General features: G+C 40.9%; 1 protein-coding gene across 1 annotated transcript; it reads left to right on the top strand.

Annotated features, from left to right (window-relative positions):
- Positions 1-8734: 8734 nt before the first annotated feature.
- LOC137865976 (cullin-3-like) lies at positions 8735-17890 on the top strand. The gene is made up of 16 exons (XM_068701588.1): positions 8735-9011; positions 11753-11950; positions 12089-12202; positions 13672-13832; positions 13996-14110; positions 14197-14425; positions 14567-14712; positions 14823-14999; positions 15131-15301; positions 15453-15560; positions 15809-15933; positions 16029-16125; positions 16253-16387; positions 16529-16715; positions 17004-17149; positions 17289-17890. Exons 1-16 carry the CDS (start codon positions 8952-8954, stop codon positions 17418-17420), a joined length of 2301 nt encoding a protein of 766 aa, XP_068557689.1. The 5' UTR covers positions 8735-8951; the 3' UTR covers positions 17421-17890.
- The last annotated feature ends 232 nt before the right edge of the window (positions 17891-18122 follow it).

Here is an 18122-nt window from a genome sequence, read left to right as displayed (position 1 = left end):
TAAATAAACAACTAATCAGGAGTGTGTTGTTTTAAACCATGTTAAGTACTGTATTAGTCATCCAACTGCTCTGGTAAATATCTCATTTAATAATTACGGTTTTCTTTGAAGATAACTTCAGATGAAAACTGTGTTTATTTTTATCAATTCATTTTATGTAATGCCAAGATGAACTCTTTCTTTATACGAGAAACAATATGGTTGGGTATATTATTTTAATTTATTACTGAAGTAGTCAGTAATAAATAATGAAATGCACACTCTTGATCACACGTCAGTCACAATATATACTGACAATGTGACTGTATTCAGAGAAGGAATGTTGGCATTTTAGAAGGTACACTAATTTAGAGATAGTACAAATTAAAATACAGCTTCTGTACACTGCATGTCATTTAATTCACCTGTAACTCTGATGTGTGATGCACCATCTGGGCTAAAAGTACAACATTTAAGCAACATGAAGAGATTAAAGCATACAACAACAGTCTGTTTCAATGTGAACATGAAACAGTGTCTGCTTCCTGTTTAACTACTGGTCTTTAAGAGATCCCCTCCTCAAAACAGTCCTTTTTCGGTGCAAAAAATTCAACACACACAGAACCCCAGGCGGTATCGCATGTCATATAAATGAGTTATGAATTATTACATTTCCCAGTGTCAAGTAACCTCCTCGGGCTGAGGGGTTAATATGTAAAGAGGGTTCACCCACACCAGACATAGGTACATGTCAAAAACGTTCTCTATACGGTACCAGACCCTCCACTTAGTATCGTAGCAACCAGTGAACTCAACATGGCACCTATTGTAATTCTAAAACTAGCTAAGCTGAGTGCCAGACATAATTATATCTCTCCTCAACCAATCACAGAAGCCTGAGCCATAAATAACAGACTGCTCCCCTACAGAGCACCAGTCTGTGCCGAAAAGTCAACAAACACTTTCTCCAGCAGCTCTCTGCTCACTACTGGAAACGTCGTGCTCAGAGGAGCACAAACAGAGAGAGAGAGACAAGAGGCCCATGGGTTTACAAAGGGAAAGAGCAAGAGGGATGGGGAGCGCAGAGAGGAAAAGAAAAACAAAATGTAGCCTGTGATTACTGAGTCATAATGAAGGCTGTGGGATGGGACTGTGGCCATGAGCTATGTCATTAAAGATGAGCAGCTGGAAAGCCTACAGGTCTCTATTTGAAACGCTGGCACGCTGGAAGACAAGGACGCATAGCAGGCGATTCAAAAGTCTTTAAAAAGAGATTCTTCAAAAGTTATTGCAACATTTCACAAATATTACACAAACAATCCCAATAGCAGAAGCTCTCTTGCGAGAGGTGAGGGCTCCATTTTCAGGCCTTATTACCCTGTGTGTGTTTCTGCCAGACAGCTCTACCGCAGCGCTCTGTGAAACAACTTAGTCCCCGGGGCCTTATATTTAGATTTTTACGACCAATATTGAATTCCGACCTAAGATGTTTTTACCCGGGAGTGATTTAAGATGTCACCTCTAACGGGGCAACAAGTTGCGGTCGCAATTACGTTCAGATCACATGGCGTCACGAGGCTGGAGGAGGACATTGGTGCCTCTGGGTGATGAGCGATGGGAATGGGAATGTGTCTGCACGAAAAACACGTTAAAAAGGTCCTCCAACCTCTTAATGTCATATCACCATTGTCATTGTGGTGACAATGAGGATTATGACAAAGCAATTTCTGAAAGATCAGTCAATGTCTCATTTTCCTAGCTTACTACAAGGCTTTTTTTCGAAACACGCTCAGTTTTCAAGGAATGTGATCTTATCAGCGGAGATGCCGACGCGTCTAAATATCAGGTCTCGTCACATATCTCCTGAGATTTATAAACGCGACACGCTATAAAGCACCATAAGACATCCTAGGCATGTATCACATCATAAAAGCAGGATGTCTTCTACTTTTCTCCTGCCCTCCTTTGCTATTTGTTTTATCTTGCACCTCTCATGCGGGGAGGTGATACTTTCTAGACTTCAGTGTGACATAACCAGTGAGTCATAATGGTCTCCTTGTTTGTGACATGTAAAGCTTACGTAGGGGAACGCCTTGAAAAGGATTAGGTCATATTGGAGTTTTACGAGTGTTTCGGCCAATCAAATCAAACGTTGCCATGATTGAGTTAACTGCTGCATTTTTTTTTACTATGGTTCATTTTGGGGGAAGCACTGCATACTATTTTTTCAGATTTTATGCCATGAAAAGGGCCCGATTTAGAGTTTTGACTGAAATTTTTACATTTTTATCATCATGATGTTATTATTATATGGTAATGACGTTAAGCACAGGATCTTCAGACTATAATTACAGATGGTTAAGCTAAAATTAAGCAATGAATTGGTAACATTATCTCCTTATCTGTGCCTGAATACATTTAAATGAGTATTGTTTATGAGAAGCTGAAGGACAGACGTATTCCTGTGGAGGTGAAGAGACTGTGTGTGATGCTTCGGGCAGAGCAGCCTGACCCCTATTTCAGCTCCCAGGATGCTTTTCTTCAAGCCTCCCTATTGGGATTCTGGTAGCCTACATTCAATGCTTCAAGGTCGGCGGCAGTGGCAAATTAAATTACTTGTCCTGTTTTGTGGTGTTGGCGCCAGGTCAACGGCAACTTGGCTAAAATGATGAGTGCGGTATTCTGCAGGGAGCCGCATTTGTCCTGAGCCTCTGGTGTCGTGTTTGCAAAAGCAAGATGCGGCGATGAAAAGAGCTGAAATCAAAAGCAGAGTATTAAATTCTGCTTCTGTAATCACAAAAAAATCAATTACCTCTGCTTTGAAATGCACCACTTTATACTGTTGTCCTTTGGGTTTACTCTGCTGCTGGGGGATGTCATGTGAGTGAAGCTACACTACATTAGGCCACATTCGTTTAAACTCACACCACAGTGCACGCCACCTGCTGGGCATCTTGGGTATGACATGTGGCAACAAAAGTAAATGTTAAACGCATTTCTTTGTATTGATGCTGTTGTTATTGCAGTCGCAATAGATGACTTTGTGTGTGCCCAACAACAATACTATTATTTAACACCACTTTACATAGTCGTCTTTCACTCAGCCCAGTCTTCAGTTCCACCGCCACAATACATTTCTGTCACGCAGGCTTCAGCATCTTGTGTTAGCTGTTAGAGTTTATCTCTTAGTTGAAGCGGGGCTTGTTATCAGCAGACAAACAGCTTACACACCACAGAGTGGAATGGGAGGAACAGTATGTAATGGGCTGTCAAACAAAAAGACACAAGCAAGCAGACAACTTGATATTATGCTACACACAGCTGTTCAAATACGTGTCCCAGAGGTCCGTTTGCAATATCACCAAGTCAAGTTACAGGAATATTTATCACTAAATATTAAGATATACTGTAGGTGTGTTTTATCTTACCATTGTAGGATGAAGTAATGTGTAATTAACCTATGATATGAAGTTCACTCACCTCCACAATAACACTAACATGACCTCTGAACACACACACACACACACACACACACACACACACACACACACACACACAGGCACTGGTGGTATCTGCACTCTTATGTTATGTTTACACTGTGAGTGACAAAAGCAACAAAATGGCAAAGCGTGGCCAGCTACAGCACGAGGCTCAAATTTAAAAGACTTCTCGATATAAACATCTCCCAAAGAATAAAATAAAGAAATATTAACTTCAGGTGAATCAACTTTCAGTTTAAGCATTATATAACTGCAAAGCCTCCTGGTTGAATCCAGAATAATGAACTAGAAAAAGTGTATATTACTATCCATCTACCCAGATGACTAGCAAACATATCTGACATCCTTGCAATATTATAATTATTTTTGTCAGTAAAGATACTGTGCATCTAAACAAACTACCTTCATGAGCACACACCCTCAGTGACTACTCTTGCTCTGAAAGTACTAATGTGTCTATGACACACATAAGTCCATCTAAAGTGAACCTTTATGGAAGGTGTGATATAGAAGTGTATTCAGAGTGTGTTCAGTTAGGTTGTGACATCATTGTCAGTTATAGCCAGAGGTCCTACAGACTTGACATTTTCAATTGTAACCAGAAGAGGTCAGTAAAACACTGCTTTCCCTCTTGGTATTAGGTTGATCATTAAGCATGATGCTGGCACTACTGTACACCAGAGAGCAGCAGAGCAGCGCTAAACAGACCGACTGTACCCTCCCCTCTAAATACTGCACATAGGATGCATGGGTGTTCTTACTACACAGCCACTCACACGTAACATATGTATAAGTCAACACACATAAACACAAACACACATTACAGCAGTTATCTGGTTATTCATTGCACTTAACTGTATATGTGTGCACTTTTTAGATTTGTGTAAATGCAGTAAGGCTGTCTGCGTGAGCCCTACAATGAGGACATTGGTGTGGAAATTGAGAGGTCTGTTTTGATAAACCTCACATACTAAACAAAATCTGGTGCTCCTATGTCCATTTTAGCCATTTTGAGAAGTATTCTGAGTTTAAAGGAGAAGCAGATCACCCTTGACAAAGGTTACGCCTCTCCCCTAAGTACCTTTTGTTGCTTTATGTTGACAGAGTAGATGAATATTTAACAGGAGGAGGGAAAGTGGTAGGCATCCGATCACTAAGAAGAAAATAACACTGTCCCCATCATGTGACCAGACTTCCAAAGGTCTGATGACGGACTAGATTGCTGCTTTTGATTGGCTGCCGGTATTAAGCTTAATGTCCACTTTAAAAGAAAAAGGATATAGTCTACTTGTAGACTGTGATGTAGTTGTCTCTAAGTTATATGTATGTTGGGGCTTCTCCACCTAACTCAGGCTATATGTGTGAACTGTGTGTTTACTGGTCAGATGGGGTCGTTTGGTGGGTTGTATGCCTCTAAGGGAGATGCAGGCAGGGTGGAAATGTGTGCAGGTAGCACCATGGACAGTGAACAGAGGCTTCTACGGGTGATCAGCGCCATGCGGACGGATATCAGAAAGCTGGAGCTGGAGAACATGGGGCTGAGGAGGACCGCTGGAGCTCATCTTAGGAAGAATGCAACAGTTCCCATCATAACACCAGAATGCAGAGGTAGACGATTTAGTAATGGCACTATGTAGGCTACTGTAAATATGTAGTAATTCATGTTTAGTTTGTGTGGGGTAAGCTACTAAAGGTAGGTTCTGGGTTTAATATTGTGATAGTCTCATACTTCCAATTTTATTTTAAAAATGAATCTCCTTCAATGTAAGTGTCTTGCTTTTCACTGGAGTCTCGTGGACTCACCTATTTATGGTTGTATACTTTTTTTCATTCTCTTATTTAGAGAGCGTCGTCATGACCGTGAGAAGGTATTCCATCTTCCAGCCGTTGGTCAACCGTCGGAATGTGCAGTTGGACATGCGGTGGACTGAAAAACAGCAAAGATGAAAGTTAGCATGGTGTTAAACTCTTGGCCCTATCTGACACTGACACAAAATGGTCGTTATGCGTTCTGTTCAAAAAAGTACCCGCTGTTGGAATGGTGGCCTGGCCTCTAGTAAGGGATAACGTTAGCCGTAGCGTTAACTCTAACATATGTAACGCAGGCCTATCTATCACCAAATAAAGTTTTTCACCGCCCTCGGTGCTTTTTTGTCAATCCTTTTTCAGTTTTAACAGTTATTTTGTCGTTAAAAAAGTTCTTAAATACTTACAGTTTTTCGTTGAAATATTAATATAAAATGTTCCAGTTAGCTTATGCAAATTTCTTCTTCTTCTTTAAATTTAATTGGCGGGTCGCAACCAACTTGAATAGGTGCATACCGCCACCTACTGTACCGGAGTGTGCAGTTTCAGGGTAAAAGTTTCATCACTGTTATAAAAAAATAACAACCTAACAACACCTGCTAGCAAGTAAATCCTACGGTCTAATCCCGTTTCTTTAAGAAATCGCAACAGTGCCCTGCAGCACTCACACCATTCTTCGTCCGCTACAAAAACTCCCTCCAAACTCCACCTCCGTCCCAACTGACACATTTTTTGAATCCTTGAATGATCAACTTGACAAGAAATCCAATATCCAGTTATACATCCTTCCACCAATACCCATTTTATACATTGTAATCAATAGGCCCTCTCTCCACATGGAGTCATATGCTTTCTTTATATCAAAATAAACTATAGCCACAATCTCCTTCATACTTATTGCTTTCTCTGCCTCGTTACTAACTTTTATTAAAGCGTTAAGTGTCGATCTACCTTTATGAAAACCATTCTGAGATTTATTTAGCAAGCCCCTTTGTTTTATAAAATAAGTTAATCTATGCGTGATTATCTTTTCCATCAACTTGCACAAATGAGATGTCAGTGCTATTGGTCTGTAATTCCCAGCATTTGCCAGGTCTTTACCAGGTTTACCGAAAGGTAGAATTAAAGCACTCTTCCAACTGCTTGGCATTACACCTTCCCTCCAAATCTTATTAAATAATTTTAGAATCATTTCCAAGGCTTCTTCTGGTAATTGTCTAAACATAGCGTAGCATAGTTGGTCTTGACCTGGAGCAGTATACCCACTTCCCTCCAACGCTGTTTTCAGCTCCTGTATTGAAAACTCCATATCAAGAGGTGTTCCTTCATTGACCTTTTTCTTTTTAACTTCTGTATGTGCTGCTAAAATTTCATCTTTTCTCTGTCTGTGCATCTCCTGTAAATGGCTTCTGCTATGAACATTTGCTAACTTCTTCCCCAATAACTCAGCCTTATCCTCTTTGTAATCGCCCTATAGTCTCCATCTATCAATACTGGGATTTTAACTGATTTTATTTTCCCACTCATCTTTTTGCTCATTGCCCAAACATCACACAACTCTATTTCTCTTCCAATAGCTGAACAGAATTGCCTCCATGCATTCCTCTTGGATGACTTAATAACTTTCCATACTATCGCTCTCTTTCTTTGATAATCAATCAGATTATCTTGAGTCAAAAGGCTTCTTACCTTTCTGAAGGCACGATTTCTTTCTTTAATGGCATTTTTACATTCATCATTCCACCATGGGACCATTTTCTTTTTCCCATTCACCTTACTCTTAGGAATGCATTTTGATGCAGCACCAATAATCATAGATATCACTACTCTCGAACAGTTGTCCACATCACCCTCAATAGATATTTATTCACATGACTCCCTACAACATTCTTTAAATTTTCCCCAGTTAGCTTTAGGAAAACACCATCTTTCTATTATATTACCCTTCTGAGTATAGATACTACTCCCTATGTTAGAGTCATTCATTGTATTCCATTCACACAAATTACTCATATTTACTGAGACTAAGGTAAGATCTAAGCAGGATACTGAATTTCGAGTAACATCTACCCTGGTACCTCTTCCATCATTAAGACAAATTAATGATCTCTCCTCTATTAATTCTTCAACTACCCCTCCGTTGGTATCAGTAAACTCACTTCCACATAATGTATTATGAGCATTAAAATCTCCACACCAAATTTCTCTTTTCCCAATATTTCCTGATATCTCGTGAAACATTTGCATAGATAGCTTTTTACAAGGCTTATAATAGTTCACTAACTTGATATCTCCTCTGGGACTACATACTTCTATCATAATACATTCATACTGCTCTGGAACATTAATCTTTCTATATGCTAAGGTATCCTTAATAAATGTTACACACCCTCCACCTTGTTTTCCAATTCTATCACATCTGACAGAGCTGAATCCTGAAATGACGAAGTCCAATTGTGGTTTTAACCAAGTTTCTTGAATGAAACAACATCTGGTATAACTTTCAGATCAGCTACCACCTTCTTGAATTCTTGCCCATTTGCAATTAGACTTCTGGCATTCCATTGTAGGATATGCAACACCATTATTAGGTTAATCACCCTGATCCTGTCCATCATGATTGGGAGGGTTCAACATCTTATGAATCAGATCAGCCTTAACTTCTTTAATCCCCAGTATCTCTATGGCTGCCTCTACGATTGTCTTAATTCTGTCACTTTTTCTCTTTTGTTGAATTGCTAAATTCATAGTTTTGCATTGCTAAATTCATAGTTTTGCAGTTTTCCACGAAACAGCTTTTATCTACAATTAGCGTGTTCTCATTTATCTCTTTTATGCATGGATTTAACTCTGTTTGACTCTGATTTAGGATGGGGGGAAGGTCCACAGGAGGTTGTCTACTCTCAGCTTCTCTTATATCATTCATGTGGGTTTCCCTGGATGTGACTTTATCATTTTCCTTCACTTTTTTAGCTGCATCCACATAAGACACTTGGTTAAGTATTTTATATTTCTGCACTTCCTTTGCTTGCATTTGTACTGGGCATCCTCCAAAAGCAGCACTATGTTCCCCGCCACAGTTACAACATTTAATTTTTACATTTTCACCACATTTTCCATACTCATGCTCGCCTCCACATCTTGCACATCTCTGCTTCCCCTTACATTGCCCTGCAGTGTGCCCCATTCTTTGACACTTGAAACATCTTAAAGGAGCTGGAATAAACTCTTTTACCTCATAGCTCATATAGCCTATTCTTATTTTCTTAGCCAAAACCTTTTCAAACTCAAGACACCTTCTCCTACTTACTGCTTTTCGTCGAAATATTAATATAAAATGTTCCAGTTAGCTTATGCAAATTTAACCGCTAAGGTATGTTATCAACCTGTGGAATGCACCTGTCAGAAGACTTTTCTCTCGCGAGATTTCGGCGTTGCGCAGTGGAGTACAGCCGTCCGCCATCACTGCATACAAGCTAACATTAGCTAAAAACCACTGAGAGGAGAGCGAGTGACAACAACATAACAGACATACAGAACGACTTAATTCCTGAAGGGGAGGTCACTGAGTGTCCCTGCCGCTTTCCTGGCGTAGAAAGCAAACTAGCAACTGCCTTTCATGTAGTCTTTAAGTCAACTTAGAAACGAAAGTCGTTCTAACTAATCATGTCCAACCTCAAAGGCGGCCCCAAGAAGGACACCAAGATGAGGATACGAGCCTTTCCTGTAAGTATTGTCCGGCTCTGTGAGCGCTGAGACGCTAACTATGAGACTCGAGTACCGGGGATGACGGGTCTCTATGCTAGCAACTACCTGCTAGCTAGCCGCTCAAACTGGAAGTACATGTCATTGTCAACTGAACGCTGCTATCAGCGAAACAAATTACCCGAAGAACATCAGACATTTTAGCAGTTCAGTTTTTTTAACATTTGCTATCTCCTTGGCTTGACAACGTTATCGTCGTTTGACATGAGCTAATGTTAGCATAACGTTAAGGAAACTTCCCTAGTGCCTTGCTAGCAAACGGTAGCTAGCTAAGTAGCGTAGCGGGCCTGATAATGTTGGCTAACTTGACGCTAGCTAAGTTGCGGTCAGTCAGCAAGTATCGTTACGCTATGGTAACGAAAAGCTCTTTTGGCTGTTGGTGTTTCGTTGCACCATGCATTTGGTGTAGGCTGTTATAGATGGCAATTACCACATTATTGTTTAGTGCTTCATCTCGAGAGCTAACGCAGCTCCAGCCTAATGTGAGACTTCAGTAAACATGGCTATGGTATCGTCGTTAGTGTTGTTGACGTCAACCCAGCAGCCTACTGATAGTAACGTACTACTGGCAACAACGATGTCATCAACATCTGATGATCGCTGTGCTGAATAACATTCATTCACACATCATTTCTCTGTTATGAGCGCAATTGTCATGTTGTGGGATGTGCAGCCTTGTCTGAGTTGCCTAGCCCTTTTGGAACATCCTTCCATTCCTTGTCGCGATTACTAGTGTGAAACACAGACCAATGCTTTTTCCTCCGTTTGGATATCCAGGGTTGTGAGTGGGTGTCTGGCAGTATGAGTCAGTGAGCAGATGAGTGAGTGAACACAGTTAATCCTTTCTCAAATGTTGAGCTTACATGCAAATGCAAGACCAGCCCATTAAACCAGAGTGTAGCAACTACCAAGTGGTCTTGGTCAATATAATAACAAACTTGATTTCAGGGGTTGTATTAATTTATCCCATTACAGCTCTAGTTGCTATTCAGACATGCTTATCTTGTGATCTGAAAACTCTTGACTATTTTTGAATTGGAATTTGGGCAGGTCAGCTGTCAGTCTAGAGTTACTCTTCACTAGATATACATACACAACTTGTAATATACCAATACTGACTCTATTACTAATAGATTCGATTACTAATCAATAACCATTGCTCATGGTCTCCCAGATTTAAAACCTGTAGCTATACCTCATGCATGAAACGAATCACAATCATTTTTATGACAAGTAACATGAGGCTAAAAACTGAATTGGTGGCCTTTGTTACTGAATGAGAGTAAGTGATGTAAACTGAAACACTGAATTTCATAATGACATTGACAAGGAAACTGTATTTAATGTGGATTAGTCACATCTGGTTGACACCTGATCATCTCCTCTTCAGGTCAGGTTCTTGATCGAGTTTAAGGTGTAAAGAGGTGACATAATACACTGTGCTTCTCTTTAGTGAGATAACAGAAAATTGACATCCACACACCTTCATTGTTATTGTGTTTATGGTGAGATATGCAGAAAGTGACTCCTACTATGTCTTGGCACTTTGGCAGAAAACACAATATATCATGATTAAAAATAATAATTTCATGCTTATGCTTTGCCCTTGATACTAGAGGGTTAATTGTGGTTTGAAGTATCTTATTTTCATTTAGAAAGGTGGTAGCTGTTTGACACACTTGACGGCTGCTTCTCTACCATCTCTACGTTCTATGTACAGCTTTGTTGGTACAGTTTGAGGGAAACGTTTACACCAAGGCTCTTTATGTCTTGGTTTACTGACTTTAATTACCTTATTCAGTCCTTCGTCATGGACAGTCGTCCACACCGGGTGTTTGGTTACCTGTTTGCTGGAGTCAATCTTTAGGATTGTAAAGCTTTTCATGCAGTGTGGTCAAGACGATGGCAATAGGTGCAAGTCTTCAACACAATATGTAATGCACACAGTTTACTTTCTGTTAAATAGTTATAGCCAAGATATCGCAACACTGCCAATAAAGCATTTTTTTGTGGCTTTATCTAGCTTTCTCCTAGCTACTTCCTTAATTAATCCGTTTCTGACAGAAATCACATCAACGATACATCTCTTTGTTGCTGTTGATATGACTGCAAAAGTAAAAAATGGTGATTTAATCACAACTTTCTGTTGATCAAAGCTATTGCTCCCTCCTGTGCTGCTGCATTGATATCCTTGATCAAATTGCTGTTATATGCTTGCCAAGTTATCTGTCAGCAGGCTGAATCATCACCTGCATTGTATCACAGAGGGAATTGCAAGTATTATAAATGACGCTTGTGTACATTTCTGCTACACATAAGTACCCAATCATTACTGCAAAAGACACCAATCAAACAACTGGGCTTCCAAAAAGTTATATCTTCCCTGTCCACACTGCAAGGTAGAAATTGATTGCTTCGTGTTTAAGTGTGTGTGTACGGTTATGTATATTTTTTTTAAATCGGACAGTTTCCATAGACTGCTTTAGAAAGCTGCATTAGTAATTAACAACGTAGAACATCTATTGAACCTGTATTATGCATAATGGATCATTTCTTTTAACAAGTGATCTACTACTTTGTATTTAGTTGTATTGCAACAAAAAATCCTTGACATTACTGTCATCATCTGCTTATACCAGGGGGAAATAATGACGAATAGACATTTGTCAAGTAAACGCACTTTCCTCCTTCCATCCCCCTAGATGACGATGGATGAGAAGTATGTGAACAACATCTGGGACCTCCTAAAGAATGCCATCCAAGAGATCCAGAGGAAGAACAACAGCGGGTTAAGCTTTGAGGAGCTGTACAGGAACGCCTACACCATGGTGCTCCACAAGCATGGGGAGAAGCTCTACACAGGCCTGAGGGAGGTCGTCACAGAGCACCTCATCAACAAAGTAAAGAAACGTTTTCCTCTCCAAATTCTGTTGTTAACACCCCTAACCCCTTTCAGACATTTCATGAGTCTCCTTATGAGTATGACCTGATGTTTATCACACCAGAAATAACTTGATGTGACGTCAATTCTGTTTCAGGTACGGGAAGATGTCTTAAACTCTCTAAATAATAACTTTCTGCAAACACTGAATCAGGCGTGGAATGACCATCAGACTGCCATGGTTATGATCAGAGACATCCTCATGTACATGGTAAATAGGCTTTCTTGTCACACTCATTTTGTTTAAATCATTCTGTACAAAGATCTTTAACATTTCACAATGCAGTGGTGGCTGTTGTTTTGTTTTTATTACCAGAATGTCTATGTTTGTGCTATGAGTTTTGTAGTGGATTATGGTGCTCATTCCATCATGAAAAATGTTGTGCTTTTGAAGAAATGGCCTTTTGTTTCTAACTGTGGCCACCCTTCACCTACATCCTATTCTGGACTTTGTAAGGTCCTGTTTTATTTGTGGTCCTAACAACAATGAGCCTCTGTTGCTGTATTTATTTATTTATTTTGGAAAACTGGCAGGACTAGTTGATTTACTTTAGCAGCAAGTCCAAAATGTTTGTGGGGGTGTGTGTGAGTGAGTGAGCCCTCAGTGTAGGCACACATGCAGGCTAAACAATGGCACAAGCAGTACAGAGACGACACAGCCCTCCTGGGGTTCTTTTGTTTTGTATTCTCCTTTTTCCTGTCCTGGCTTTACCCCGGACAGTTGGCTTTCCAGTGTTTAACTACGGCAGACTGTGCAATGAGAGCAGCTTCTGGTTTTTACCTGCCTGCTGACCTCTAGAGGAGAGCCAGACAGATACAGCAAGTGTGACTTCACTGTTCTCCCTTGGTCTTTTTACCTTCTTTTTTTTTTTTGGGAAGCCACTGTGCCTCTTTAGGCCCTGGAGCAATATTTGTTTTCCTAGGAGAGGTAGTGCGGTTGTACTTTGTGACGCATTATTCATTAATTTTAATGCTGAGCATGCTCTTTATTTATTAATTCTTTAATTTTAGCTCCTGTTACTTGGTATATACATTTAACATAGTAATCTAATCTTAGAAATGCTAACTCATTCACTACTCAAATGAAGGAAAAAAGGAGAGGCATCAGAAAGCCAAACCCCATAGGCTCATAAAACAGGCATTTGGAATATGGCAAGATTAAAAGTTAGCTCTCCTTTACACCAAAAAGTCTAACATGCAAATCACATACCATGTAATATCATGGAAGTTAGTCGTCAAGTAGAAACCACCTTCAATTTTGCACTGGTTGATTCATTCTAGACGTTTGTAATGTAAAGTCTTGTCACCTACATCCCCCTTAAATATTTACGCTTTCTGGAAGTTTATCTTGTTACCTTATGTTTTCTGGGAATAATTCAGACACCTACCAGTCTTTTATTCTGAAACTCTATTATTTATACTATTATTTTTACACTGGTCAGCATACAAAACACTTGAAATTTATACTTGTGAAGTGGTAGTGGGATTAATACCTTTCCTACAAACTTTACTTTTAAATATAGAAGTAGTGGTTTTACCTGTGATTTTAAAGTTTCATAAGAATCTTTCAACATGCATATGTTTATATGAAGGTTATTGAGTCAGTTTGGGCCACAGTACTGCTTTCCATACATGCTGTATTCAGGGTCTTTTTCACCTCCATGCTCTCTTGTCTCCCAGGACCGGGTCTACGTTCAACAAAACAACGTGGAGAATGTGTACAACCTCGGCCTCATCATATTCAGAGACCAGGTGGTGCGCTACGGCTGCATCCGAGACCACCTACGTCAGACGCTACTGGACATGATCGCTCGTGAGAGGAAGGGAGAGGTTGTCGACAGGTATGCAGCAGTACTACTTCACAAGGATTACTGTAACTGTGGGCTTGCTCCAGGATGCCCCATGTTTTGGTTGAAATTAGATACTTGGGTGACACGCAGCACGTTTCTGTCTTGAGCTTATATTATGCGTTTCAGCTCACTTCTTTTTTATCGTCCTTTGCAGGGGCGCCATCAGAAACGCCTGCCAGATGCTGATGATTCTCGGCCTGGACGGCAGGTCTGTGTATGAGGAGGACTTTGAAGGTCCTTTCTTAGATATGTCAGCAGAATTCTTCCAGGTAAGTCTATGGTAGGTTGTTGGTGTCTTTATTTAACCACTGAAAAATCTTTGCAATGGATAATCACATAATATCTGCTCTTTCAGATGGAGAGCCAAAAGTTCCTAGCAGAAAACAGTGCCAGTGTCTACATTAAGAAGGTAGAGGCCAGAATCAATGAAGAGATAGAGCGAGTAATGCACTGCCTAGACAAGTCTACAGAGGAGCCCATCGTCAAGGTGGTGGAGAGGGAGCTCATTTCTAAGCACATGAAGACCATCGTGGAGATGGAGAACTCTGGCCTCGTCCATATGCTCAAGAATGGCAAGACAGAAGGTAGCATCTTTGCCGATTTGATGTCAAAGCATTGCATTTATATTTAAAAATTTAAGAATTGCAAAGTTGTCTCTTTTCAGCATTTCCTCAACAGTTTCTACTTGCTTCTGATACATTTTCCCCACCATGTCTCCCTCTCAGACCTCGCGTGCATGTACAAGCTGTTCAGTCGCGTGCCAAACGGCCTGAAAACCATGTGCGAGTGCATGAGCTCTTACTTGAGGGAGCAAGGCAAAGCTCTAGTGTCCGAAGAGGGAGAGGGCAAGAACCCTGTCGACTATATCCAGGTATGTCCAAAAACACAACTTTATGTCTCAAGGGATTGGCCATTGCCATTGTGATTGAGAGGGAAATGTGTCGTTATTACACCACCTCTTTGTAACTGCCTCCTCAACAGGGCCTGCTAGACCTGAAGACACGATTTGATCGATTCCTCCTCGAGTCCTTCAACAACGACAGACTTTTCAAACAAACCATAGCCGGAGACTTTGAGTATTTCCTCAACCTCAACTCCCGGTCACCAGAGTACCTATCACTCTTTATTGATGACAAGCTCAAGAAGGGTGTCAAAGGAGTATGTATCTTCTCTGAATTTTCCTTCAATGCACGGCTTATTCTTCTACATTTATGTGCCCTGCAAGAAATGCTTTTTTTGGGTGTCCTGTACATTTCCTCATTCTTTTTCACCCTGTCGTGTTTGACCAGTTGACAGAACAGGAGGTGGAGTCCATCCTCGACAAGGCCATGGTGTTGTTCCGGTTTATGCAGGAGAAGGATGTGTTTGAAAGGTACTACAAGCAGCATCTTGGCCGCAGGCTCCTCAGCAACAAGAGTGTCTCAGACGACTCAGAGAAGAACATGATCTCCAAGCTCAAGGTAAAAGAACGAGACGTTTTGGTAATAGATGCACTGTATGGGCATATCCCTCGTACCGCCCTCTTTCTTCTTCTTCTGCTGTTGCCCTTCACCCCATCTTAAGTCCCCCGTCAGCAGTTTGAACTCACTGTTCTGTCTTTCTCCTTTGCAGACAGAATGTGGCTGTCAGTTTACCTCGAAACTGGAAGGGATGTTCAGAGACATGAGCATATCCAACACTACCATGGATGAGTTCAGGCAACACATACAGACCACATCGGTAAGACATTCAGACCCCTTTTCAGAGAAACAAAGCAGAAATGTATCTGAACAAGTGTAAACATGAACTCCATTCGATCCATATCGTGATGGAAGAACATTGAAATCACAGGATTTGAAGTGAGTCTTTAATCAGAATGTTGTACGCCAGTTATTCTGTTATTGAGATGTAATAACTGTTCAGTCATGTTATGTCAAAATGTGTTTGGAGAGAAATTCTGAAAAAAAAGTTCCATGCATCTCATTCAGGCATCTCTAAGTGGTGTGGACCTCACAGTAAGAGTGCTAACTACTGGCTACTGGCCCACGCAGTCTGCAACACCTAAATGCACCATCCCCCCCTCTCCCAGACACGCCTTTGAAGTCTTTAGAAGGTAATGCTCTTTAATTCACCTGAATGTTTCACTAAACAGAGGGAGGCTCAGTGTCGTTCTGTGTGGTTTCTAAAGATCTTGCTTTTATTTCGCAGGTTTTACCTTGCTAAGCACAGTGGGAGGCAGCTAACACTGCAGCACCATATGGGCGGGGCCGACCTAAACGCAACTTTCTACGGAACTATTAAAAAGGTAGATGAAAACTGCCATTTGCCATTTTTTTTTTTATTATAAACTGCTCTAATCAAGAATCAGTGGTGTTGAGTATATTTTCTAAGTTTGTAGTTTACATTTACCTTCCCTTCTACTTCCTCTGCAGGAGGATGGCTCAGAGGTGGGCGTGGGAGGAGCGCAGGTGACGGGCTCTAACACCCGGAAGCACATACTGCAGGTCTCCACTTTCCAGATGACCATCCTCATGCTCTTCAACAACAGAGAAAAGTGCACATTCGAGGTGGGGGACACGTGAAGCACATTGGCTGTCATAATCTTGTCTTTGTAGAGGTTATTTTGGCTTACTGTATGACTTGCATGCATTCTTCTATGCAAGGACTTTACAATATTCTTTGTCACCCGTTCTGTCGGCCGTCTAAAGGAGATCCAGCAGGAGACGGATATCCCTGAACGGGAGTTGGTGCGAGCGCTGCAGTCTTTGGCCTGCGGGAAGCCGACACAGAGAGTTCTCACCAAGGAGCCCAAGTCTAAGGAGATCGAGAGCGGCCACGTGTTTACAGTTAATGATCAGTTTACTTCCAAACTGCACAGAGTCAAAATACAGACAGGTGGGCAGAGTTTGTGTACAACACATACATGTCACTATAGTAACAAGTCTCACCTCCCTTCTGTCCAACACAGTGTACTGTGTTTTTGATCAGAGGTTTTCATTTTAGTGCGCAAATACAATATCCGTTCTTTCTATAGGATAAATGGGCCTTTCCTACATCCTCTGTTCAAAAATACATTGTGACATAAAGCTGGGTTGGGACCCTTACTGCGAAATATAAAAACAGTACCTTGAGAGATTTTCTACATTTGGTCCTTGAACCTCATCTTGTATCGTACTTTCTCAGTTGCTGCTAAACAAGGGGAATCAGATCCCGAAAGGAAAGAGACGCGGCAGAAAGTGGATGATGACAGGAAGCATGAGATCGAGGCGGCCATCGTCCGAATCATGAAGTCAAGGAAGAAGATGCAGCACAACGTCCTGGTGGCTGAGGTAAGGAGCTCCTCGTGAGAATGCACATTTTGGTCTATTGGGACAGCAATTTGAATCCAGTAATTTCCCATCTTCCAAATGTTTGTTATTGTGGCTGTGTTCTGCCATTTTCTTACCCGTTGTGACTTTGTGTCTTCAGGTAACTCAGCAGCTACGGGCACGTTTTCTTCCGAGCCCTGTCGTAATTAAAAAGCGTATAGAAGGACTAATAGAAAGAGAATACTTGGCAAGGACGCCAGAAGATCGCAAAGTATACACCTACGTTGCATAGAAGAGGAACTGTGGATGAGAGGAGGAAGAGACTGGACGGGGGTGGTTGGGGGGGCGAGGGGTGGGGGGGATTTGTTTGTTTTCTTTGGACTGTTGTTACGCATGGACTGGAAGTTTCTTTTAAAGACAAATGCTGGGAACCTGATTCATCCTCCCTTACAAAAACACAGTAAACGAACATAAATGGGAATAAAAATGTCGGCGCAGAAATGAAATCCATCAAAACTTGTAGATGATTTTTAAATCGGGCCCAGTCTTCCTATTCCCTGAGTTTTAACATGGATGGATCCAGCTTCAAGCTTTTCACTGTTTTACCCTTGTAGAGATCAAACTTGCAAAGAATCCCTTGGGAAAAATGTGAACGCACCACATTATTTTTTTGTTTCAATACTGTATAAAAATAATAAAATTATTAAAAACAGCAAATGTGGATTGTTACAAAATGAAAAATAAAAAAGAATGAGGATTGTTGCTCTGTAGTTTTTCACAGAAATAGTCTGATCTGCTACATTTTACTCTCCTATCCTCATTGCGCATTTCAGTGGGTAGCAAAACATCTGTTCTGTCCAAAAATAGTACAGAGTTTTGTTTTCGAAGGAGCCACAACACTTAACGGCTGCCGGTACTTATAAGATAAGTTTAGTATTTTAAAATTGGTTCTTTGAGGATTGAGAGATTTGAATGGGAGCAGATGATTAATGTG

Source organism: Cebidichthys violaceus, unplaced genomic scaffold (genome assembly GCF_023349555.1).
Source record: "Cebidichthys violaceus isolate CVI_PGR_0920_01 unplaced genomic scaffold, fCebVio1.0.p SCAF_8, whole genome shotgun sequence".
NCBI lineage: Eukaryota > Metazoa > Chordata > Actinopteri > Perciformes > Stichaeidae > Cebidichthys > Cebidichthys violaceus.
This window is presented reverse-complemented; position numbering and strand designations above follow the sequence as displayed.

Bases quoted from the DNA above. Each gene is read 5' to 3' on its own strand.
- LOC137865976 (XM_068701588.1), top strand. From the start codon at position 8,952: ATGTCCAACCTCAAAGGCGGCCCCAAGAAGGACACCAAGATGAGGATA. The intron at 11,951-12,088 runs GTAAAGAAACGT...ATTCTGTTTCAG, and splicing joins CAGAGCACCTCATCAACAAA to GTACGGGAAGATGTCTTAAA. The intron at 16,126-16,252 runs GTAGATGAAAAC...CTTCCTCTGCAG, and splicing joins TCTACGGAACTATTAAAAAG to GAGGATGGCTCAGAGGTGGG.